This window comes from Scyliorhinus torazame, chromosome 13, assembly GCF_047496885.1.
Source record: "Scyliorhinus torazame isolate Kashiwa2021f chromosome 13, sScyTor2.1, whole genome shotgun sequence".
In the NCBI taxonomy this organism is placed as follows: Eukaryota; Metazoa; Chordata; class Chondrichthyes; order Carcharhiniformes; family Scyliorhinidae; genus Scyliorhinus; species Scyliorhinus torazame.
The window spans coordinates 77,187,151-77,214,189 of record NC_092719.1 but is presented as its reverse complement, the minus strand read 5'-3'; the positions used below and the strand labels follow the sequence as shown (position 1 = coordinate 77,214,189).

General features: G+C 44.0%; 1 protein-coding gene and 1 pseudogene across 4 annotated transcripts in view; one reads left to right on the top strand and one right to left on the bottom strand.

Annotated features, from left to right (window-relative positions):
* sox5 (SRY-box transcription factor 5) overlaps positions 1–27,039 on the top strand; it is a 516,307-nt gene that overhangs the window by 44,135 nt on the left and 445,133 nt on the right. For 2 of the 4 annotated variants that reach the window (XM_072471809.1, XM_072471815.1), the window contains one exon: positions 1,653–1,727. The exons of the other annotated variants lie outside the window; for them this stretch is intronic. In XM_072471809.1, the coding sequence (XP_072327910.1) occupies positions 1,653–1,727 (75 nt within the window). The remainder of the gene's footprint in view (positions 1–1,652; positions 1,728–27,039) is intronic. 4 annotated transcript variants of the gene reach the window in all.
* LOC140387713 (large ribosomal subunit protein eL36-like) lies at positions 22,060–22,413 on the bottom strand (annotated as a pseudogene).

Below are 27,039 nucleotides of genomic sequence, written 5' to 3'. Positions count from 1 at the left end.
CTCTTCTGACTTCAGCTAGGTGGTGTTGTGCCCTAATCAGTGACCTTTAAAAGGGACCATTAAGAGCCCACAAAGAATGAAGGGGACTTTCATTGAAACATATAAATTTCTAGCAGTGCTGGACAGATCGAATGCAGAGATGTTGTTTCCTCTGCCTGTGGAGGTCTAAAACTAAGGGTCACTGTCTCAGGATATGGGGTAGACTATTTAGGACTGAGATGAAGAGAAATCTCTTCATTCAGAAGATGGCGGACCTGTGGAATTATCCACCCCAAAAGGCCAAGTCACTGAATATATTCAAAAGGAAATAGATTCCCAGACTCTAAAGGCATCAAGAGGTAGAACAATATAGAGCATAGAACATACAGTGCAGAAGGAGGCCATTTGGCCCATCGAGTCTGCACCTAAACCCTCACTTCCACCCTAACCCCATAACCCAAAAACCCCTCCTCACCTCTATTGGTCACTAAGGGCAATTTATCATGGCCAATCCACCTAACCTGCACATCTTTGGACTGTGGGAGGATACCAGAGCACCTGGAGGAAACCCACACAGACACGGGGAGAACGTGCAGACTCCGCACAGACAGTGACCTAGCAGGGAATCGAACCTGGGACCCTGGCACTGTGAAGCCACAGTGCTAATCACTTGTGCTACCGTGCTGCCCCACAAGGTATGGGAAGAGTGCTGGAGTATGGCGCAGAGATAGAGCATCAGCCATGATGATATTAGTTAGCTTAGGGTGGCACAGTGGTGCAGTGGATAGCACTTGCTGCCTCAGGGCACTGAGGATTAGGGTTCAATCCCGGCCCCGTGTCACTGTCCGTGTGCAGTTTGCACATTCTTCCCGTGTCTGCGTGGGTCTCACACCCACAACCCAAAGATGTGCAGGGTAGGTGGATTGGCCACACTAAATTGCCCCTTAATTGGAAAAAAAGAAAAAAAATATTAATTAGCTCAATTGACCAGACAGCTGGTTCGTGATGCAGAGTGAAGACCCAGCATGGGTTTAATTCCTGAACCAGATGAGGTTATTCATGAAGGCCCCATCTTCTCAACTTTGCCTCTCACCTGTGCCCCTCAGGTTAAATCACCAGCAGACAGCTCTCCCCCTCAAAGTGAAAAGTGAGACAATGGCAACTTTCCTTTTATTGAATGGTGGAACAGACTCGAGGGGTCAAATTGCCTATTCCTCCTTCTATTTTCTATGTATCAGAAAGGTCCAAGACGTTTTCTGTTTTTTTTTTGTGGCCTCAGGTGAAGCAGGACCCTCTGCCTCCTCCCACAAATAAACTCAGGCGCACTCCACCACCCTTGAAGCCCCTCCCTCCACAAACCCAATCATACTTGTCCTGCCAGATGACTCAATGTGAGTGGAAGCCTATTTCCTCCCAATCCCCCATCCCCAACCGCAGGTTACCGGTGAACTGCAAAGTTTTTTTTGGCATCCAACATTTGGCAGCAGCGTTTACCTGGGACCTGAAGCTGAATCTGGCTACTCAGACCTCCGACCACCTTGTGGGGTTTTTGGTCCCCAAACTTCATACCTATTATGGGGGCAAATTCACGTCTTCCAGTGAGTGTCTAATTTGGACTAGTGCTTTTCATTCTATGGGACTCTAATTACAATGTCAATCATTCCATTTGACAGCGAGGCAAATGCTGCAATCGAACAATATGTGTCCATCATTCAGTTAACAAATAGGAGCAGAAGAATCGGCAGAAGGTAAAAAAAATTTAGTTAACCTTTTACAATCTTGGTAGTTACACAGCACGATAATTGGGTTGACTAATCATGGCAATCAATCTCTATCAATTAGCCAACAACAGACCCAAACACCCTTCCCCGCTCTGCTAGAGAGCCTTGCGAATCACATGCCCAAAGTCATCTGTTACTTCCAAGCAAGCTACACAGTAAAGCTCCCTCGCTAGGGTTCTAGACTTCTGCTATGCAATGGAGAGAGGGAGTGATTGACTTCAGATTAGTCTAAATGCCTCGCATTTTTGACAGGTTTATGATAAGAAAGTGGTCAGCGCATCCATTGGGCTGGTAATATTGGTGTATGGGAGCACACACAAATGTAAATCATGAGAGGCAACATTCATTCAGGATCAGAGGTGTAAAGGCAACTTTAAAGGGACATGTTTCAGTACGTTGTATTTACCCAGTATTCGGAGCACCAGAGAGTGGCATGATGGATGATCTCTGCTGATGAAATTCGTCTTCGTGGTGCTTCTACCAACATTAGGGCAAAGTGCAAAACAAGTGAAATACAAGGAATGGAATCTGCAGTAACCTTCCTAAAAATGCCAATAATGCCCTTAAACAGGTTTCAGAGTGGATTTGTTTTGGATAGAAATATATATTTCCAATCCTTGTCACCAGGGAGAAAAATTTAATGAGACGCTTAAATGTACAAAAGCTGAAAAATACTCACTCCTAACCTATTACATAGAAAAGGATGGGAACTTATCGATACCTGCTCAAAAATGTGGAAAATAACTTTTGTGTATACTGGTTTAAGGCAGTCTACTGCTGAATTGTTTAACTCGGCTAGCTATGAAAATAATCTGGAAGGCGGAAGGTACATTATCCATTGACCTAATCGTGGCACGTTAGATAATAAATTCCATCAGAGGTTGATCCAGCCATTTCCTGACTGAGTTGCAGTCACCATTATTTCCCACCTTTATTTATTTTTTAATTTAGAGAACCCAATTCAGTTTTTCCAATTAAGGGACAGTTTAGCATGGCCAGTCCCCCTAGCCTGCACATCTTTGGGTTGTGGGGGCGCACCCACGCAAACACGGGGAGAATGTGCAAACACCACACAGATAGCGACCCAGAGCCGGGATTGAACCTGTGACCTTGGTGCTGTGAGGCCGCAATGCTAACCACTGCACTGCCCTATTTTCCACCTGCAAGAGCGCGCTCGCCATTGAGTTGTTGGTTCGTGCCCAGCACCAAAGACCAAAGATGCTTCAGTACAGTATTGAAGGAGTGCTGTGCTGACACGGGTGCTATCTTTCAGATGAGATGTTAAATCGAGGCCTGTCTACCCTCAAGTGGACATAGAGCCATTGGCACTATTTTGAAGAAGAGCTGGAGAGTTCTCCGCAGTGTCCTGGCCAATATATAGCCCTGAATAGACACCTGGAAATAGACTATCTGGCCATTTATTTCACTGCTGTTTGTGGGAGCTTGCTGTGCATAGATTGACTGCCATATTTTCTGCATTATAACAGTGACCACACTTCAAAAGATGTGCAAAGCTCTTTAGGATGTTCTGAGATCATGAAAGGTACTGCGTGAATGCAAACGCTTTCATTTTTTTTACATATCAAAAGAATCGGAATCAGCTCTGGAGCAGTTTAGACTTTTCTGAAGGAAGGAAGGTAAATGTTGAAGACACTGGAACTGAGATTTTAATTCTCAGCGCGAGGCCCGGGAAATTTTAACTCCTGCTTGAGTCTTCCAGGGAGCAGCCAGTGGGAGTGGGAGGAATTCCGACAGCAGAGTGGCACCAGAGGGGAGCCGGTGGAGCAGCCATCGGCTACTCGGGTACGTGGTTAGGAATGGATCAGTAATATGCTGGATCAGGAACAGGGAGACTGGGGATGGTGGGAGGCCCAATGATTCCACGTGGCTCCTGGAGGCCCATTCTGCCTTACAAGGAAACTAATGAAAGTTAGACGTTACTTAAGTCTCTCTGCCTCCTCTGGCCCGGGATCTGTTATTCCGTCCAGTTAACGGTGGGATAATTGGTTAAATGCTGGCAGGGTCATAATTAGTTTGTATTACTCTGAATCTAATGTATTCATGAGATTGCTGCTTGCTTGCACCATAAAGATGCTGGCAGGGGCAGCACGGTGGCACAATGGTTAGCATTGCTGCCTCAAGGCGCTGAGGTCCCAGGTTCGATTCTGGGTCACTGTCCGTGTGCTGTTTGCACATTCTCCCCGTGTTTGCGTGAGTTTCGCCCCCACTACCCAAAAACAAAATGTGCAGGCTAGGTGGATTGTCCACACTAAATTGCCCATTAATTGGAAAAAATTAATTGGGTACTCTAAATTCATTTTAAAAAAAGATGCTGGCAGGTGGGAATGCATAAGAATGCGACAGTATTGACCTCTACTATTTAACCACCCCGAGTCACTCTTAAGAACATGTCAGTGGGCTTGCTAGACCACTTCGAAGGGCAGTTAAGAGTCAAAGCTCTTTAGGATGTTCTGAGATCATGGAAGGTGCTGCGTGAATGCAAACGCTTTCATTTTTTTTCCACATCAAAAGAATCGGAATCAGCTCTGGAGCTGTTTAGACTTTTCTGAAGGAGGGAAGGTAAATGTTGAAGACACTGGAACTGAGATTTTAATTCTCAGCTAGTTGGTCAGGACTATTTTAACCACCTGCCCACACTATTTCTGCCAGACAGGCAGTGTTCAAATCAGCTGTGAACTGTAATTTCATTACTGCCATTTTGGGGTTTTGGTTAGTTATTGAGTTGCTACCTTTTGTATTCGTATAGAGTCAGATGGACCTGCTGCTAGCGTCACAAAATCTCACTGCTTCTGGAGAGTAGCATTGCAATAATGTTATGACATCATGGGTGGCACGGTAGCACAGTGGTTAGCACGTTTGCTTCACAGCACCAGGGACCTGGGTTCGATTTCTGGCTTGGATCTATGCCTTTGCGGAGTCTGCACATTCTTTCCGTGTCTGTGTGGGTTTCCTCCGAGTGCTCCGGTTTCCTCCCACAAATCCCGAAAGACGTGCTGTTAGGTAATTTGGACATTCTGAATTCTCCCTCCATGTACCAGAACAGGCGCCGGAATGTGGCAACTAGGGGATTTTCACAGTAACTTCATTGCAGTGTTAATGTAAGCCTACTTGTGACACTAACAAAGATCATTATTATTAGCGATCCTGGACTAATAATCTGGGAGCTCAAACTCTATCGCGTGACTTGGATTCAGTTAAAACAATATCTGACAAAAAGCTGGTGTTAGGAAATGTGTCCCATTGGTGTCAGAAAACCCCAACTCGTTCACTCATGTCCTTCAGCGAAAGAAATCCTCCGTCCTCATCTGATCTGGCCTATATGTGACTCCAATTCTGTACCAACGTCGTTGACTCTTAACTGCCCTCCAAAGTGGCCTAGCACACCACTTAGTTGAAAGGAGGCTCCCCACCACCACCATCTCAAGAGCAACTGAAGGTGACCAATAACTGCTGGCCTTGCCAGCATATACCCATATCCTGAGAATGAATTAACTGATTGTTAAAATCACTAGCGGTGTGTGATCCAAATCCAGGAACTCTAGGCTTCATTTCATTGCTGTGTTTATCCATCATTCCTGCACAGTAAATAAAAGCTATGTGGAAAATACATGTGCCAAATGTTTTTCAAGGCAGCCACATCCTCCTGCGACCTGTTAAGATTAGATGAACAGAGTTGGGGGAAATTTCACGAGTTCCCTCAGCCAGGGCCCTGACTTGACCGGAGGGCAGTGCCTCTGATTCTTGATGCTGCCAATTTTCCAGTTAACTAATTGATTTTTGAAAAGTGATTCCTTCTTTGGTTGCGAATGTTGCTGGTAAGGTCAGCATTTAATGTCCATCACTAGTTGCCCCCGAGAAGGTGGTGCTGAGCCCTGTCCTTGCCCTGCAGATAAAGATGTGATTCAACTGAGTAAATTGCTCAGTTTTCAGGTTTCCTTCCTTTTTAAAGGGTGTGAATGAACCAGTTGGATTCATAATGCAGCAGCTTTGTGGTCATTTTTGCTGATACCAACGAAACTGGAGTTCAAATTCTCAAGCTGTTGATGGGATTTCAATTTCTGTTGTCTGGATTATTAGTCCAGTTACAAAACCACAACACGACTGAACCCAGGCATATTGTATATATTTAATAATGCACAAAAGTTGGAGAAATATTTGCTCTTATGTATGTGAGAAAGATAAAAGACAGAGGCGACCGTCCATGTATATTGGCATTTGAAAAAATAAATTTAGCATACCCAATTCATTTTTTCCAATTAAGGGCAATTTAGTGTGGCTAATCCATCTACCCTGCACATCTTTGGGTTGTGGGGGCAAAACCCACACAAACACGGGGAGAATGTGTAAACTCCACACAGACAGTGGCCCAGAGTCGGGATCGAACCAGGGACCCCAGTGCCGTGAAGCAGCAGGGCTAACCCACTGCGCCACCACGCTGCCCGTATATTGGCATATTTAAGAAATCCGTGTAATGCTCTCGATCGCTTATTTCAACTGTTGAGGGGAAGCAGACTGCATCCTACATCTGTACTGTTTTCTGACTGCTGTGAAGTTTTATTTCCTTAATTATTCTGATTATTCAATGTTGTGTTCTCTTCCTTGAGCTATAGAGTGCCATCTTTAAGGATTTGATCAGTCATTAATAAACAAGATGGACAGCATTAGCCAACAGCAGTTGTCCTGAAGCATGGACACTTTTATTTGTAAGAATCTGCATCTTTTATTCCTATCTTCCTGGGACACTCACACACACACCTGTGGTTGACTGAAGTGTGCCCTCACCCCACCCTTAACCTACCCCCATGAGGTCACAACCCCATCAAGGAGTCAAAGCCCCAGGGGATGAGGAATGCATTGTTACGAACACATTAAAAAAAAATTTAGAGTACCCAATTCATTTTTTCCAATTAAAGGGCAATTTAGTGTGGCCAATCCACCTAACCTGCATATCTTTGGGTTGTGAGGACGAAACCCACGCAAAACGGGGAGAATGTGCAAACTCCACACAGATAATGACCCAGAGCTGGGATTGAACCTGGGACCTCGGCGCCGCGAGGCAACAAGGCTAACCCACTCAGCCACCGTGCTGCCTTTGAACACACATAACTGATGGGCAGAAAGACCAGCTGGTACATGAAATCTGCCTCACGCTCATGGTGCCTGGAACATAATGTCCTTTCCAAACTACCCCTCCCATCCCATCCAACCCCAAAACAGCCATGTTATCTCATGAGAGAGGCCGATAAAAAAAACGAATACATATTGTTCCAAAATCATGCCAAGGGTAAAGCTCTTTGTGGGTTTTTTTGGAGTAAAAGCTCCAAATAACACAGAAGCTGAGGATCCATGGTTCAGTCCATAGCCTACAACCCAGGTGGCAGGGGTAATTCGAATGGCCATCAGTTTCTGGGTCTGTGTGTGTGAGAGGGAGCGAGAGAGAGTCTATCCAATGGCACAGAAAATATTCACCATTATCAATGAAGCAGAGTGCTTCAAATCCCAGTAGATTGTGCCCACTTTGGGTATACTCCAATTCACCCCCCCCCCCCCCTTACTTTCCATCCATTAAAGTGAATGAATGAAAAACTGCGGCACGTAACGTGAAAATAAAATCAACAAAGATTCCGAAGTGTGCTCCTCGCGTGCAAAGCTCAGTGCTGGCAGAGGGATGTTAAGGACAGAAACCTAACCTTAGTTTGCGTATGGAGGTCATTGAAACTGATTTACGGGGGCAGCACAGTGGCGTAGTGGTTAGCATTGCTGCCTCACGCGCTGAGGTCCCAGGTTCGATCCCGGCTCTGGGTCACTGTCCGTGTGGAGTTTGCACATTCTCCCCATGTTTGCATGGGTTTCGCCCCCACAACCCAAAGATGTGCAGGGTAAGTGGATTGGCTATGCTAAATTGCCCCTAAATTGGAAAAATAATGAATTGGATACTCTAAATTTATTTTTAAAAAGAAACTCATTTACAGTGTTCCACAGTTTCTGGCTGTGTGGGTTATTGTACTGGCCGAATAAATCCCGATACTTTGAGAATTTAGTACAGTTTTAAATCAGGATATTAAAAAGCTGGTGTCATTCAGGGCTATCAGGGAATGGACAATAGTTGTTGGCCTTGGCAGTAAAGCCAACATCCTGAGAATGACTTTGTAAGATTGTTCGTAAGATTGTAACTACTCACGGAAGACACGGACAACATGTAAATTGTGGGTAGGCCCAAGAAACACAATAAATGAAAGTGGGCTCAGAGAATATAGCCATCTGCCTACATTGGCACTGAAGCCAATCAATGCAATACAAATAGACAACCGGTTACTTCTGTGCTGTGGTATTTAAATTGGTATTTGTGTCTTAGCTTGCTAGCTCATTTCACGTATTTTTCACTTTCTGTTATTTATTGTCATGTTGGCGTATTTCTTTTTTTTCTGTTGCTTTATTACTATGGTTTTCCCATTATTTTCCATTTACACTGATGTGAATAATGAAACGCCAATAAAACATTTTTTTTAAAAGATTGTAAATACTCCAGATTTGTTGTGAAATAGTTATCGGACTAGAGTAATAATCCAGGGGTCAGGAGCTCAATCACACCAGGCCTAGTATCACAATGGAATTCAACAATAATTCAAGAGAAACAATGACAACATTTTTTTCAATAAACATTTTATGGAGGTATTTTTGGTATTGCAACAACAACAAAATAAACAATGTACATGAAACTATAAACACAGTGCAAAAGCCGTCTCCCATCCTTACAGGTCCCACCTTTATTAACACCCCACTCTAAGCTAAACTAAATCCCCCCCCCCCTTCTGCTGACGATTAATTTTCCGCGAAGAAGTCGATGAATGGTTGCCACCTCCGGGCGAACCCTAACCATGACCCTCTCAAGGCGAACTTGATTTTCTCCAAACAGAGAAAGTTCCCCATGTCCGATTGCCAGGTCTCCGACTTCAGGGGCTTTGAGTCCCTCCAAGCTAATAGTATCCGTCTCTGGGCTACAAGGGAAGCAAAGGCTAGAAAGTCTGACTCTTTCTCCTTCTGGATTCCCGGGTCTTCTGACACCCTGAAAATCGCCTCCTCTGGACTCAGTGCCACCCTTGTTTTTAACACCGCGGAATGACATCTGCAAACCCCTGCCAAAATCCCCGAAGCTTCGGACATGTCATGAACATGTGGACATGATTCGCTGGTCCTCCTGCACATTTTGCACATCTGTCTTCCACCCCAAAGAATTTGCTCATCCGGGCCACTGTCATGTGAGCCCGATGAACCACCTGGAATTGTATCAGGCTGAGCCTGGCACATGTTGCAGAAGCATTGACTCTACTCAACGCGTCTGCCCATAGACCATCCTCTACCTCTCCTCCCAGCTCCTCCTCCCACTTGCGCTTCAGCTCCTCGGTCTGCGTCTCCTCTGACCCCATAAGATCCTTGTAAATGTCAGAGACACTCCCTTCTCCTACCCACCCTCTGGAAACTACACTGTCCTGAATCCTCCTTCGCGGTAGGAGCGGGAAGGTTGCCACCTGTTTACTGTTATGGGCCAGGGTTTAGAGACACCCACAGTGTATCATGGAGTTCACCTGACCCACAACTTTTAATAGGTTGTGGTATGGGGAGCACACGGCCCACTCTACAGGTGTGGTACAGCAGAAACGGAAAAGTATTTTTTAAAGCAAAACAATGTTTATTCTATGAACTCAAGTTAACCTTTTTAAAACATACAGGGAACATCTTAGCAACCATTAATTCAAATACAACCCCCAAAGAATACAACACTAAGTAATCCTTTAAGCTTTCCTTTTAACATCCATACGACTTAAAACACCTTTTACCAGAAGCACATCAGGTTAAAGTCACTACTGTTGTTAGTTTTAAATCACCAGGATTGATTTACAGTCTTTAGATTACAGAGCGAGATTCATACACCTTCTGGCTGTGACTGCCACTATCCAGCTCTGAAAACGAAACTAAAACACACCCTGCAGCAAACAGCCTAAAACGAAAGTAAAAAAACTGACAGACAGCCCAGCTCCATCCACTCCCTGACATCACTGTGGTAGTAAACACCCATTTCTTAAAGGTACTCTCACTACAGATATTTATATACACACCCATTTCTAAACACCTATTTCTCAAAGGTACTCTCACATGACACCTCCCCCCAAGATAAAAAAATAAACCATCAACTTCAAGATGATTTCATTTTTCACCTTTTCACTATCCTTTAAGAAATGCACACAGTAAATATATTTTTTTGTTAAAAAAACACAACACACGCAAACACGTATAATAATATAGTCCATTTTTGTTCTTCTTCCTGCAACTGAAATTTGTCTTGATTGACAGTCTCATTGAGCAAGAAGGTCTCTGCATGATCCGTCCATTTCTCTACACTTCAGCATTTCTCTTTAAAGTCAGATACTTTAGTTCAATCTGATCACAGAGTCTCTTGCAATTCTCCAACACAGGAGCATTGGTTATCACAGCTTTCAGTTAGTCAAATGCCTGTTGAAAGTCCGCTGTCCATTGAAATGTTCGACGTTTCTTCAGCAAGTCTATGAGTGGAGCAATCACGCCACAAAACTTTTGCACAAATGTTCGATCAAATCCACTCATGCCAAGAAATCGCATTATTTCCCTTTGACTCGAAGGTATTGAAAACTGCTCAATAACTGTTGGTTTCACATCCCGTGTGACCATTCAACCCTGTCCGATTGTATGGCCAAGGAAAGTGACTTAGGCTTTTCCAAATTCACTTTTGGCTAGGTTTATCACCAAACCTGCCTCCTGAAGTCGATTGAATAACTCCATCAGATGTTTCAAATGTTCTGTCCATGTCTGGCTGAAAATTACCAGATTGTCAATGTATACCGCACAATTGGGCAATCCGGAAACAACTTTGATAGGTAATTGTTGAAATGTGGCTGGGGCGTTGTTCATGCCAAATGCCATAACTTTGATTTGGTATATACCATCTGGAATCACAAAAGCTGAAATCTCCTTCGCCCTTTCGGATAAAGGTACCTTTAAGTTAATCCAGTATGGAAATAAAAGCTGATTGTCCCATTTTCTCAATGCAATCCTCCAAACGTGGGATAGGATAAGAGTCCGTTCTTGTAACTGCATTAACCCTTTCTATACTCCACACACAACCGTTCGGTACCGTCTGGTTTTGGTACCATCACTATGGGTGAGCTCCATTGGCTGCAACCCACTTCAATTATGTCATTTTTAAGCATACTCTCAATCTCTTTGTTAACCTCTGCCAATTTTAAATGGTTAAGTCTGTATGGATGTTGTTTGATTGGAACAGCATTTCCCACATCTACATCATGTATAGCGATTTTAGTACTTCCCAATTTATCTCCACAAACTTGCCCATGTGATATCAATAACTCTTTCAGGTCAGTCTGTTTTTCCTCTGGAAGGTAACTCAACAATTCATCCCAATTTTTAAGAACATCCTCATTTTCCAATTTAATTTGAGGTCTGTCAAATTCACAGTCATCTGAATTTAGTTCGTCACTTTGAGTTAGAATCATTAAAACCTTCTCCTTTTTCTCTCCTTCCCTTTCATAATACCTTTTAAGCATATTCACATGACACACTCGGTGAGTCTTCCTTCTAGCTGGTGTTTTTACCACATAATTCACCTCACTTAATTTCTTTTCAATCTGATAAGGTCCACAAAACCTTGCTTTTAAAGGTTCCCCTACCACTGGTAACAACACTAAAACTTTATCTCCACTGGCAAAACTACAAACTTTGGATTTCTTGTCCGCGACTCATTTCATCACATTTTGTGCAAATTTTAAATGTTGTCTCGCCAATTCACCTGCTCTATTTAATCGTTCCATAAAATTTGACACGTAATCCAATAATGTAATTTCCGATTTCTCACTCACCAATTTTTCCTTAATCAATTTAAGTGGTCCTCTTACCTCATGACCAAAAATTAGTTCAAAAGGACTAAATTTGGTTGACTCATTAGGTGCATCCCTAATTGCAAACAGTACGAATGGAATTCCTTTATCCCAATCCTCTGGATAATCGTGACGATAAACCCTCAACATTGTCTTTAATGTCTGATACCACCTTTCTAATGCTCCCTGCGATTCTGGATGGTACGCAGTTGATTTAAATTGTTTTATTCCTAAGCTATCCATAATTTCTTTGAATAACCTTGAGGTAAAATTTGATCCTTGATCCGATTTTATTTCTGTGGGTAGTCCATATCTAGTAAAGAATTTAAGTAACTCCTCCACAATCTTTTTAGCTGTAATATTACATACTGGAATGGCCTCTGGAAACCTAGTAGACACATCTCTTATTGTCAAAAGATATTGATTCCCATTTTTCGTTTTAGGAAGCATTCCTGCGCAATCAATTAGGTCGCTTGTAAAAGGTTCCTCAAATGCTGGAATGGGTATTAAGGGCGCTGGTTTTATCACTGCTTGAAGTTCCCCTATCACTTGACATGTGTGACATGATTGACAAAATTTAACTGCATCTTTATGTAGTCCAGGCCAATAAAAATGTTTTTGTATTTTAGCTTGAGTTTTCCTTATTCCCAAATGACCTCCCACTGGTACCTCATGTGCAACTCGCAACACCTCCTTTCTATACCTTACTGGCAATACTGCTTGATGAACTTCTGCCCACTTTTCATCCGCCTGCATATGTAAAGGTCTCCATTTTCTCATCAAGACATCACTTTTACGGTAATAACACTCTGGTATGCATGCAGATTCCTCCTCCGTGTATGCTTTCTGATGCATCCATTTTATTTCTACATCTTTCTGTTGTAACTCCGCCAATTTACCTGAACTAAAAATATCCGCCTCATCCTCCACCTGTTCTTGTTCTTTATCAACCATCTGATCAAAAATCGTTTCTGATAATTGCACTTCACCTTTATCTTCAATCTTTGATTTATTCTCTTGGCTTATCCTCTGACTTTGCGACCTTGTTATTACACAATCTGGAAAAATTCCAGGATATTTGTCCTTCAACACTTCAGTTGTCTGATTTTCCACTGGCTTATCAACCACAGTAGGCATCACTCCCACCTGCGATTCAGCTGTATCATTACCCAAGATAAACTGTATTCCTGGACAAGATAGTTTCTCTATTACTCCTACTACCACTTCACCACTCTTCACTGGACTTACCAACCTTACCTTATATAATGGTTCACTACTCTCACCCTGAATTCCACATATTACCACCTTTTCTGGCAACATTCTTCCCAAACTACATAACTCCTCATCTCTTACCATTAACAATTGACTAGCTCCCGTATCTCTTAAAATTGTGACTTCTTTACCTGCTCCTCCTGATACACATGAGTAAATTTTACCCACACAAGTAAATTCTTTAAAACGATCTGGCACCTTCTTATCAATCACCTTTTGATCAGGCTGTACAATATTTTGCACCTCCTTTGCTTCACTTGGGCTTTCCTTTGCCACTTTAACAAACCCCACTGTCTTATCCTGTTTTACCACATCAGCCTTCCCAGTGCTTTTCTTCAACCACCAACACTGTGACTTTACATGGCCTAGTTTATTACAGTGAAAACATTTGAAACTTTTCATGTCTCTTCCACCCTCCTGGATTTCTTTTTTAATCTGAGGTACACTCTCCTTATTATCTCCCATCAGATCACCTTTACTTTTACCACTTGAGTATTTCTCATGTCCCCAGTTTCTATCCCACACAGGCTGAAACTGATGTCGGAAACCAAGCTTTGATTTATGAACTAATTCATAACCATCTGCCATTTCTGTTGCTAACCTCGCAGTTTTAACCCTCTGCTCTTCCACATGAGTTCTCACTACATCAGGAATTTAATTTTTAAACTCCTCCAAAAGCATAATTTCTCTGAGAGCTTCATACGTTTGGTCTATTTTCAAAGCCCTTATCCACCAATCAAAATTACTCTGTTTGAGACTTTCAAACTCCATGTATGTTTGACCAAATTCTTTCCTTAAATTTCTAAACCTTTGTAGGCTTCAGGCACTAGTTCGTATGCACCTAAGATGGATTTGTTCACCTCCTCATACGTCCCAGATACCTCCTCCGGTAGTGATGCAAACACTTCACTAGCCCTACCTACCAGCTTTGTTTGAATCAGTAATACCCACATGTCCTGTGGCCATTTCATTTGTTTAGCTACCTTCTCAAATGAAATGAAAAAGGCTTCCACCTCCTTCTCGTCAAACCTTGGCAATGCTTGGACATATTTAAATAGATCCCCACCAACCCTTCGACTATGACGCTCTTTCTCACTATCCTCATCACTATCCTCCAACTGTACGTTTTCCTTTACGTCTGCCAGTTTTAACTGACTGTTATGTGTCATAGCCATTTTCTGAAGTTCAAACTCTCTTTCTTTTTCCCTTTCTCCTCTATTTCTTTCCTTTTCCTCTCTATCTCTTTCTTTGTTTCTTTCTTCTCTCTCCTTTTCTTTTCCCCTGACCTGTATCTCCCTTTCTCCTTCTTTTTCTCTCATTGCATATTCAAGCTGCTTTAATTCTTTTTTATGTTCAAATTGCTTAATCTGCAACTGGATGTTTGCCATTTAAATTTTTTTTAAAAAATAAATAAATTTAGTGTACCCAATTCATTTTTTCCCCCAATTAAGGGGCAATTTAGTGTGGCCAATCCACCTAGCCTGCACATTTTTGTGTTGTGGGGGCGAAACCCACGCAAACATGGGGAGATTGTGCAAATCCCATACGGACAGTGACCCAGAGCCGGGATCGAACCTGGGACCTCGACGCCGTGAGGCTGCAAGGCTAACCCACTGCACCACCGTGCTGCCCATCTTTGCCGTTTCTAATGACTCAGACTGTATCTCAGGCAACTTAAAATGCTTAGCCACCACCAAAATTACCTCACCTTTCGCATTTTGTCAGGTAATGTTAACTGCAATGTTTTTGCCAAATCTAACAGCCTGCTTTTAGTCTATGTCCGTAAGGTACTGCGTGTGACCGTCTCCACCCCCTAAAACGTCAGAGCCTCTGAAAGAGCCATTGTCCACAACACACTCCCCACTTAAACTAAAATACCACACCTGAAAAACAACCTCAATCTGCTCACCCCTCACTGTCTTTAAGTTCACTAAGCCAATCCAATAGATAGACTTTTATCCCCCTCAAGCCCCCAATTTGTTATGGGCCAGGGTTTAGAGACCCCCAAAGTGTATCATGGAGTTCACCTGACCCACAACTTTTAATAGGTTGTGGTATGGGGAGCACACGGCCCACTCTACAGCTGTGGTACAGCAGAAATGGAAAAGTATTTTTTTAAAACAAAACAATGTTGATTCTATGAACTCAAGTTAACCTTTTTAAAACATATAGTGAACATCTTAGCAACCATTAATTCAAATACAACCCCCAAAGAATACAACACTAAGTAATCCTTTAAGCTTTCCTTTTAACATCCATACGACTTAAAACACCTTTTACCAGAAGCACATCAGGTTAAAGTTACTACTGTTATTAGTTTTAAATCACGAGGATCGATTTACAGTCTTTAGATTACAGAGAGAGATTCATACACCTTCTGGCTGTGACTGCAGCTACCCAGCTCTTAAAACGAAACTAAAACACACCCTGCAGCAAACAGCCTAAAACGAAAGTAAACAGCTGACAGACAGCCCAGCTCCACCCACTCTCTGACATCACTGCAGTAGTAAACACCCATTTCTTAAAGATTCTCTCACTACAGATATTTATATACACACCCATTTCTAAACACCCATTTCTTAAAGGTACTCTCACATGACATTACGTAGGAAGTCCCGCACCTGCAGGTACCTGAATTTGTTTCCCCTCGCCAACCCAAACATCTCCTCCAGCGCCCTCATACTCGGAAAGCTCCCCTCTATAAACATATCCCCCATCCTCTCAATCCCTGCTCTCCGCCATATCCGGAACCCCCCATCCATACTTCCCGGGGCAAACCGGTGATTATTGCAGATTGGGGACCAGACCGATGCTCCCTCTGCTCCCACATGTCTCCTCCATTGCCCCCAGGCTTTCAGGGCCACCACCACCACGGGGCTGGTGGAGTGCCATGCCAGCGGGAACGGCAGAGGCGCAGTTACCAACGCCCCCAGACTGGTGCCCTTGCATGAAGCCGCCTCCATATGCTCCCATGCCAATCCCTCCCACACCACCCACTTCCTGATCATGGCTATATTCGCCACCCAGTAATAGTTACTAAAATTTGACAGCACCAGCCCGCCCTCTCCCTGACTCCGTTCAAGCATTACCTTCCTTACACGCGGGGTCTTGTCTGCCCAAACAAAGCCAGTGATCACTTTGTTGACCCGTTTAAAAAAGGACCGTGGAATAAAGATGGGGAGACACTGAAATACAAACAAGAATCACGGTTGGACCTTCATCTTCACCGTCTGCACTCTCCCAGCCAGTGACACGGAAGTGAGTCCCATCTCCGAAAATCGTCCTTCATTTGGTCTACTAGTCGGGCCAGATTTAATTTATGCAGCCGGCCCCATTCCCGTGCCACTTGAATGCCTAGGTACCTAAAGCTTCCCACTACTAATCTAAATGGCAGCTCCCCCAATCGTCTCTCCTGTCCCCTCGCTTGGACCGCAAACATCTCACTTTTCCCCATATTTAGCTTATACCCCGAAAACCGGCCAAATTCCCCTAGAATCCTCATGATTTCTTCCATCCCCTCTATTGGGTCCGATACATACAGAAGCAGGTCATCCGCATAGAGCGGAACTCTGTGCACCAACCCCCCCCCCGGACAACAATGACTACTTTTGAGCTGTTGTAAAAACCCAACATGTTCACGACTGTCCTTCAGAGACTGCCACACTTACTTGATTTGGCTCACAGTCAATGTTATGGGACTGTCCTTTGTGCCCTCTGAAGTAAACCACCCAACTGCGCTTCAAAAGTACAACTGTCTTAGTGCAACCAAGGATAACCAAAAAACACAACCATTCACATTCTCAGAACAGGTATAAAATGAAGCAGTTGTCCTCCATAACTTACCAATTTTTTCTGTATACCTTTTCTGCTTTACAAAATATACTAATCTACACTGCAGTCCATTTACATTTGACATATAGATATATACATAAAATATATATTTCAATCATAGAATCCCTACAGTGCAGAAGGAGGCCATTCAGCCCAACAGGTCTGCACCACCTCTTGGAAAGAGCCCAACCTCCACCCTACCCTCATAACCCAGTAACCCCACCTAACCTTTTGGACACTAAGGGGCAAATAAGCATGGCTAATCCACCTAATCTGCACACCGTTGGACCATATCAATAAAATATTTCATCCTTATTTCTGACACAAACAATTTAAATGAGATTTCTCTTGGGTGTAAGCTTTGCACTTTTAGTGCCGATGATTCAAGGGGTGAAGGTGTCAATCGGAGGTAGCCTTCTCGCCCAGATATTACACAAATGACCACTCCAGCTCTGATAATCAAGAGTGGGTGGTGGATCAATGCACTATGTATTTTGGCCCTAAACTCAGTACAAAGTGAGCCCCTATCACATGTATCGTGTACAGCTTCACATGTGAACCTATTCTAATACATGATCCCTGGGGTAGTTCTTGAGAGTGTAAAAGGTAGGATAGCGAGTTGCCAACCAAATTTACATCCATATGACCGGCTTCAATGGAAACCAAAAGCGTGGAAGATGTAAAATGGGTTTCCCAAAGTCAAAATTACTCCCTCATGTCTGTCGGTATTCAGTAGGATACAAGTATTCCTATAAAGAGATTAAATATCACTTTGCTGCATATGCTGAACTTAATGGGCTTTGTCTGAACATGCATTTCATACTACCAACTAAATTTGGAGTTGGAATGCAGTTTCTGATGCCTTTGTATGTGACCTTTCTCCCATTTGTACAGCAGTTTCTGGGGGGGGGGCATTTTGTTTTGAAGGAAAGGGCACAGCACTTGGTTAAAATTATTCTATTTATTTCCATAATTGGACAAAATAAACCATGACAAACAAGTTTGTCAAAGGTCACTTGCATTGTTATGTCAAAAATGCAGCAGATCTGTCTATCTTTAGTCAGTTAAACAAGAATAGTACCTTGTAGAAGAGAACTAAATATTTATGCGGCATTAAAAAAAATCAGATAATGTTCAAATTAAGGAAGAATTTGGAGAGGCTGAGGAATTAGATTTGGTGGATGTTTTAACTGCATCTTGCTTGTTCTGTGAGCTCAGAGATCCCCGGCACGGATGATTCCTTGGTGTATAATACAAGGAGCGAGCAGAGTGAGATTTCCATTAGTCGCACCAACCCTTTACAGCAGGAGGGTGGTGAATAAAAGATTGCTTTTCAGGTAGTCACAGGTCAAGAAGCTGCATAAAGAGATGTTTTTACATTCTTATCAATCTGGAATATCAGGTTTCAGTTGTCGGTTCAATAAAGGATCAGCTTGCAACCCATAATAGATAATGTCCCACCTTTTTGTCAGACACATATGCAAATCCACTTTGATTTTATTTCTTTGAAATTGCTGATTTTAAACACGTGGCCTCAAGAACGGGTGATGTGTAAACAGGTTTAATGCATTCTGTGGCGCAGAAATCTGTACTGAAGTGACAGTAGAAAGCTTCAACCTGTTACTGGCGGTTTAAAACTTTCATTATAAATTTGTTCTTTAATATGCAACTGAATTCAAAGCTACATCAGGGTGCATGTCTGGCCATTCGAGTGCATGGCCAATTGACAGTTTGCTTTTTTTTTAAAAATAAAATTTTGCGTACCCAATTATTTTTTCCAATTAAGGGGCAATTTAGTGTGGCCATACCACCTACCCTGCACATCTTTGTGTTGTGGGGTGAGACCCATGCAGACACGGGGAGAATGTGCAAACTCACATGGACAGTTACCCGGGGCCGGAATCGAACCCGGGTCGTTGATGCCGTGAGGCAGCAGTGCTAACCACTGTGCCACTCTGCCACCCAGCTCAAGCCAGTTTATGCACTCATCTATGGCTTTCTACTTTAATTAGGCTTATCCATCCATTTCACCTCAAGATATATTGATTTGTAAACCATACCTATTTATGAGAGACATCCTTCAAATGTTTTGGGAAGCCGAGATCCAGTTGGCAGTAGTTTTTCTTACACTTACATTTTTCCTTGAAGTCGGGCTTGAGGCAGCCAACTTTGGCCACTTTCTCCCTGCCTTTAAGAACAAAGAACAAAGAACAAAGAAAAGTACAGCACAGGAACAGGCCCTTCGGCCCTCCAACCTCTGCCGACCATGCTGCCCGTCTAAACTAAAATCTTCTACACTTCCGGCGTCCGTATCCCTCCATTCCCATCCTATTCATGTATTTGTCAAAATGCCCCTTAAACGTCACTATCGACACTGCTTCCATCACCCCCTCCGGCAGCAAGTTCCAGGCATCCACTACCCTCTGTACTTGCCTCGTACATCTCCTCTAAACCTTGCCCCTTGCACCTTAAACCTATGCCTTCTAGTAATTGAGTCCTCTATAGTCTCTGACTATCCACCCTGTCTAATCCCTCATAAGTAAAAGTTCTGAGGTCATTGATGTCCCCCCAACTAAATTCCCCCTCACACCCCTGCTGAGATTAGCCAGCTCAGCACAGACGCTAAGAGGGAAATTTGCTGTCTCTCATAATAATTGTAAACGCTGAAGGAATATGAGCCCATTTTGAATTCCTGTAATATAAGGAATGCAAAGCAGAAGTCAGGAGTGTGATGGAATACGCTCCACTTGCCTGGATAAGTGCCGACCATCAACACTAAAGGAGCCCAACACCATCCCGGACAAAGCAGGCCACTTGATTGGGCCTTCACCCACCACCTCCAACATCCACTCCCTCCCCTACCGATGCGCTGTGGCAACAGTGTGTACCATCTCCAAGATGCACTGCAACAGCTCACCAAGGATCCTTCGACAGCCCGTTCAAAGCCCATGACTTCTGCCACTAGAAGGGCAAAGGTGGCAGGTGGCAGGGAAACCATCAATTGCATGTTCCCCTCCAAGTCACCCCACAACTGGACTTTGAACTATATCACCATTCCTTCACTGTCACTGGGTCAAAATCCTAGAACTCCAAACGTAACAGCACTATGAGTGAACCTACATCACATGTACTGTAGAGGTTCGATAAGGCAGCTCATCACCACCTTCCCAAGGGCAATTAGGGATAGGCAATAAATGTTGGATTAGCCAGCGACGCCCACATCCCTTTGAAACAATAAGTGAAAATAAATAGGAGCAGGAATTGGCCATATGGCTCTTCAAGTCTGCTCCTCCTTTCAATAAAAGTGTGGCTGAATTATTACACCAACTCCACTTTCCTGCACTATCCCGTATCCTTGAATTCACTTAGTGAACCCTAACATCTATTGATCTCAGTCTTGAATATACTGAACATCTGAGCATCAGCACCCCTCTGGGGCAGAGAATTCCAAAGACTCACAACACTCTCAGTGAAGAAATGTTTCCTCGTCTCAGTTCTAAATATCTAACCTCAAATCCTGATTTTTAAACTGCTTGTTTATAAAAGCGCCTCAACTTTCCAATCTTGCGTTAGTTTGGCTTATAATAAGAGAGCTGCTTTGAAAACAGAGTAAGATGCAAACAGGCCTTACGCGTCTAAAACTTGTGGGGGTGGTACTTATGTCTAATTTAAGTTGGTACACATCTAGTCTGTAACATTGGCGTCTAAGGCTCAACAATCATTTATCTTGCATTGCTGCCTACGGCACTGAGGACCCAGGTTCAAATCCTGGCCCTGGAGCACTGTCCGTGTGGAATTTGTACATTCTCCCCGTGTCTGTGATGGTTTTGCCCCCACAACCCAAATGATGTGCAGGATAGGTGGATTTGCCACGCTAAATTGCCCCTTAATTGGACAAAAAATAAATAAATAAAATAATTGAGTACTCTAGATTTATTTTAAAAAACAATCATTTATCTTCTTTTTGGATCTGGTCGAATAGGTAGAAGGCTTGACATTCATTCTCAATCATGTTTTCACATCAATGATTGGATTAACACAGGGTTCCTAAAATAAGCACAGCGTTCCTGCAGGTGTGGGACGAGGAGATCTGCTCCCACTCCAGGGATTTGAGCACAAAATCTGGGCTGAGCCTCCAATGTAGTTCTGAGGGGTGTTGCATTGTCAGAGGTACTGCCTTTCAGATGAGGTATTAAGCCGAGGCCCAGCCTGTTTCTTCAGGTGATATAAAAGACCCCGTGGGACCAATTTGAAGAAGACTGTGGGAGTTACCCAGTGCCTGGTTAATATTTTGCATTAACCGGTATTAATAAAACAGATCATCTAGTCATTATCAAATTGCTTTTTATGGGAGCTAGCTGTCTGCAAATTAACAGCCACGTTTCCTACATTACAACAGTAACTACACTTCAAAAAGACCTAATTGGCTGTAAGATGGTTTGGGACAATGTGAGGTCATACAAGGTGTTATATAAATGCATGTCTTTTTTATACAACAGGATTCTGACATTATGGGGGACTCAATTTGGGATGAGCATTTGTGTCAAGAAATGCAAAACTTCAGAACTGTAGCCTAGCCTCATTCCTCCTCCACAGAGTATTAGAGATTGCATCCTGTAGCCCCATGAGGAAACCGGAGCACCCGGAGGAAACCCATGAAGACACAGGGAGAAAGTGCAAACTCCACACAGGCAGTCACCCAAGGTCAGAATCGAATCCGGGTCCCTGGCGCTGTGAGGCAGCAGTGCTAAGCACTATGCCACCATGCTGCCCAATTGAGATCTCATGGTTAATTTTAATCCTGCAACCTAGCATAAGACTGACTGAATCAGCTTGCCCACCAGTTTTACTCCACAGCAATGGTCAGCTACAAAAATGGGCTGTCCCACCCATTTGCATTTGATTAAAAGCCAATTCTTGCTCACTGCTGAAGGAGGGAGGGTGAAGGCAGACTGGAGTTCTGCTGATATAGAGTAGGAATGTGCCTGACCTGTGGGCTTGTGGGAAGGGTGGAGTAAGGCCTCTGCTAATCCAGTGAGAAGGCAGGTTGGTCTCTGGTTGTCCAACTGGAATCAAGATGGACTTGATGCAGATAGTCGAGTGAGGGAAGGAAAGGTGATCACAGTTGTTGTCATGGGAGATGATGTCTTTGGTTTCTGATAGGCCAATGAGAAGGGCTAGTTTCTGTTGGTCCAGTGGGAGTCAATGGACGGCTGTCTATGTGGATTTTTAAAAAAAAACTTTGAAATAACTTTAATAGTAGCAACTTTGTACAGATTAATCTTTCTTCGCAGCTGCCTTTCTCATTGCTGCCAGCACATTGCCGAGTTCCTCCCTCTTCCTCTTTGCACGGATGTGAGTGCCAATTCGCTTTTTGATGAATTTGAGTGCACGCTTGTCTTTAGAGACCTTCAGCATTTCCATTGCATGCCTTTCATAGGGAGCAAAACCACAGACCCCAAGGAACAGATCTCTGCCTTGGGGCGGTCTCATTCTTGGTTACGGGGTGACCTTTGCGCAGGCCAACTGCCATCGGATACCTGATCGCCATTTCCACTTCTTTGCGCTGGCGCCAGGACCGGAAAGACCGAGGGTAAACGGAATCTGTCTATATGGAATTAGCACTTTATCCCGGTGTCCGCCTGGCTTTCCTCCGGGTGCTCCGGTTTCCCCTCACATTCCAAAGATGTGCAGATTGGGTGGGTTAGACTTGCTAAATTGTCCAGGGAGGGATGTACAGGTTAGGTTAAGGGGATAGGGTGGGGTGGATGAGGGAGTGGATGGTAGAGTGCTCATTCAGCTTTGTGCAGACTCAATGGGCCAAATGGCCTCTTTCTACACTGTAGGGATTCTATGCTTCTCATGAGCACATTTTTATTTGCAGTACTGAACAGCATTATCTTTATCACAAATGGTTCCATCGGCACTTAGTTTCAACCAACCAAAGTACATTTCAACCCCGCTCTATTTAGTCCTGTTGCAGCCAATCATTGCAAATCCAACAGGACAGGTTGTGCCAGTGGACTTTGAACTGTTCAGCACAGCACCATACGGCTCCTGTAAAGAAAAATTTGCATCTCTATAGCATCTTTCACAATTTCTAGATGTCCCAAAGTGCTTCACAGCCACTTTCGAAGTGTAATCGCTATTGTAACATAGGAAACCTGGCCAGCCAATTTGTGCCCGGTGAAGTTGCACCAACGGCATTGTGCTAATGACCAGATAATCTACTTTTGGTGCTGTTGGTGGAGAGGAAACCAGGCCAGCGGGGAGAACTCCCCTGCACTTTTTTGAAATAATGCCACGGGATCTTTTATGCCCACGAAAGGGGGCAGATGGGGCTTTGGATTGACATCTGAGGTGACAGACGGCGCCTCCGACAGTGCAGCAACCCCTCGGTATTGCACCGCAGGAAAGCTTTTTCTGTTAAAAAAAAAAACCCGTCGCTGCAGGTGGCTATTGTTGTGCTGCTGCAAATCAGCGCTGGAAGAGTATGACTTGGCGGTCACGTAGATCAGAATTTAAAAGTTCATTAGACAGTGTTAAAATCAGCTGCGCGCTGCTGAACAGAAAGCGCCGTTTTTGCACAAGGAACTGTACCAGTCTCCCCATTCGGACAACAAAACTCCTCGCCCTGTATATAAATTTGGCCTCATTAGCGAATAATCCAATGACAAAGGCTTCTTTGCTGAATAGGACCTCATCAGGTAGACCATAGATTTGCAACAATTACAGGAAGGAACAGCTGCCACACATTGTATTGTGACAGTCTGTGTTGCCATATGATACGGGAACAACAGGATTTATGGTGCAGATTGCCATTTGTCTGTATTTTTACTTTAATTTTGTACTATCAGCACAGAAACACGAGGGAAGAAATCCTTTTTTGACGCAACGGTGTGTGATATCATTGAGGTAAACTTTGGGGGCAGAAATCTCACCTCGCGTTTCGATTGATCAGATCCTTGTTTTTTTTTTACCTCACCTCACCATGATCATCAGGGTTGATACAGAAAGAATGAGTAAGGTTTCAGCTTTGCGCTCTCAATTGCTATTAAACATATGATTTATGATTTACATCAGCCACACAGTTGTTGTTTCCCCCATCCGGATAAAACAAAACTGCTCCACTTGTTAAAAATTCATTTTTGGGATGTGGGCATCGCTGGCTGGGCCAGCATTGATTGCCTAATTGTCCTTCAACTCAGGGCATTTAAGAGTCAACTAAACTGTTGTGGATTGGGGGGCTCACATGTAGGCCAGGCCAGGGTAAGGACTGCAGATTTCCTCCCCTAAAGGGACATCAGTGAACCAGATGGGGTTTTACGCAAAGCAATCATTTTAATTCAGGATATTTATTGAATTCAAGTTCCGCCATCTGCCATGGTGGGATTTGAACCCGATCATATATTATAGATCATAGATCATAGAATTTGCAGTGCAGAAGGTGGCCATTTGGCCCATCGAGTCTGCACCGGCCCTTATAAAGAGTACCCTACTTAAGCCCACACCTCCACCCTAACCTCGTAACCTAGTAACCACACCTAACCATTTTGGACACGAAGGGGCAATTTAGCATGCCCAATCCACCTAGCCTGCACATCGTTGGACTTGACGGAGGAAGCCGGAGCACCCAGAGGAAACCCACGCAGACATGGGGAGAATGTGCAAACTCCACACAGTCACCCAAAGCCGGGATTGAATCCGGGTCCCTGGCATTGTGAGGCCGCAATGCTAATCCTGTGCCACCATGCCACTCACTTGCTCATTCATTTCTTCTCCTGACTGAAATAATGCCAATCAGTGAATACAAATAAACAGGCACAGAAGGGGCAGTGCCATGGTTATGTTACTGCGCTGATAAACCCAATTAGAACATGCGTTCAAATTCACCATGACACCTTCACCAGTACAATACTGTGGGATTAAGAAGTTGTCATCAATAAAAGCGACCATGAAACTATTGGATTGTCATAAACTCCTTACCTTGCTTCACTAGTGCCCTTTAGGGACGGAAACCTGGCAGCGTAGCCCTGTCTCGTCTTTATGTGACTCCAGTTCCACAACGTGCGCTTAACTCTTAACAGCCTAGCAATCCACGCAGTTGTATTGTGACGAGAGATGGGTCATTAAAGGCCAGTCTTACTGCCAATTCACACACCTTCAGAAGAAATTAAATGAAAACGTTCATCGCCTGTTTAACGCACCTCAGTCCGTGACTTTAAGCTGACTTCAGTTTGTTTTTTTATGGTCTTAGATCTGGCTTCCTCTGGTGGTGCTGGCATGGCAGTTTTCTACAGCTTCCTCAGATATAATCACAGGGCCTTGGCTAGGACCCTGATTCGTAGGTTCTGATTCTTCCAAATTCATTGAAAGGAAAAGAGAGGGTCTCCGCTATTATTTGTGAGGGAACAATACTGCAAAGGATTATGAAATATTTAAAAACTGTAGAGAAACAAGATGAATGAATGAAATAGAGAGAATAGCTCTCAGTCCACAACTGCAGACAGCATCCTGTCTGGGTTCCAGGGACATTGGAACAGGAATTGACCATTTACCTCCTCAAGCACCTTCCTGCATTCAGTAGAATTGTGGCTCATATGTGACCAAATTGCAAATACCTGCCTTTGATCCATATTATTTAACAGCTAAAATCAGCCTCAGGTTTAAAATTAACAATTGAGCTAGCATCAACTGTCATTTGCAGAAGGGAGTTCTGAACTTCTATCACACATTGTGTGAACTAATGTTTCCAATTACATTCCTAGAAGGCCTGGCTCCAATATTTGGACTCTGTACCCTAATCTTTGACACCTCAACCAGCAGAAATGGTCTCTTTCTTTCTAACCAACCATAAGTTCCTCTTATGTCTTAAACTTTTGATGAAGGGCAGCACGGTGGCGTGGTGGGTTAGCACTGTGGCCTCACGGCGCTGAGGTCCCGGGTTCAATCCTGGCTCTGGGTCACTGCCCGTGTGGAGTTTGCACATTCTCCCCATGTTTGCCTGGGTTTTGCCCCCACAACCCAAAAATGTGCAAGCTAGGTGGGTTGGCCACGCTAAATTGCTCCTTAATTGGAAAAAATGAATTGGGTACTCTAAAATTAAAAAAAAACTTGATGATATAATCCCTTCATTTTCTAGATCCCAGGGAATACAACCTTGGTTTGTGTGATCTCTGCCATCATCATGTTTGCGCTTTGCTCAGACTGAGATATGGGTGCGAGAGGAGGGGGAAATTGGGATTAACGTGCGGATTCAGGTGACCGTGATCTGAATTTTATGTTACGGGCGTGCCCAAAGTGGATATGGGTGGGAGCGGATGTGAAACCCACTCCGGTGTGAGATCGCACTGTTCCTGCGATATTAGGCTAGCCTGCCAATTAATGGCCATCCTGCGTGAAAGACACTCAGGGAAAGGCTGAGCGCAGCCGACGAGGACGGGAAGAGGGCAGGTGCTGGCATGGTGGCACAGTGGTTAGCACTGCTGCCTCACAGCGCTAGGGACCCGGGTTCGATTCCGGCCTTTGGGTCACTGTCTGTGTGGAGTCTGCACGTTCTCCCAGTGTCTGCGTGGGTTTCCTCCGGGTGCTCCGGTTTCCTCCCACAGTCTGAAGTTGTGCAGGTTCGGTGGATTGGCCGTGCTAAAATTGCCTCTTTGGGCCCAAAAATGTGCAGGTTAGGTGGAATGAAGGTGATAGGATGGGGGAGTGGGCCTAGGTAGGGTACTCTTTCAGGCGGTTGGTGCAAGCTTGATAGGCTGAATGGCCTCCTTCTGCACTGTAGGGGTTCGATGATTCTAAAAGGCAGGGTGTGGGCTGGTGTTTCCTATGTGCTCCCTCAGGTGGACTGACACTGCGGAGCTGTCCAAGGGAGCTGCTGATCAGGGCAAAATAAATATCAGTGGCAAAGCTTAGTCATGAGTGTCCAAGCAACACAATCATGTGGCGATCGAGGTTCCCAGATACATTTATTAATTTTGTTTGAACCCTGACCTTTCATCCTGCCCTGGATGGAGATTGCAGCTAAAACATAGAGGCTTACTGGCCTATCAGCCCTCCCGCCAACAGTAAAGGCAGATGGGCAACGTAAAATCACAGTCAATTGGTGTTTAATTAATTTAAATTGGCGTCTTGATTGATGGCAGGCACGCTTTCGACTTGTGCGTGCACCCACTGAGCAAAATACTGTGCAAGGGCACAAAGACATCGGGATGCGCGCCCGCGTC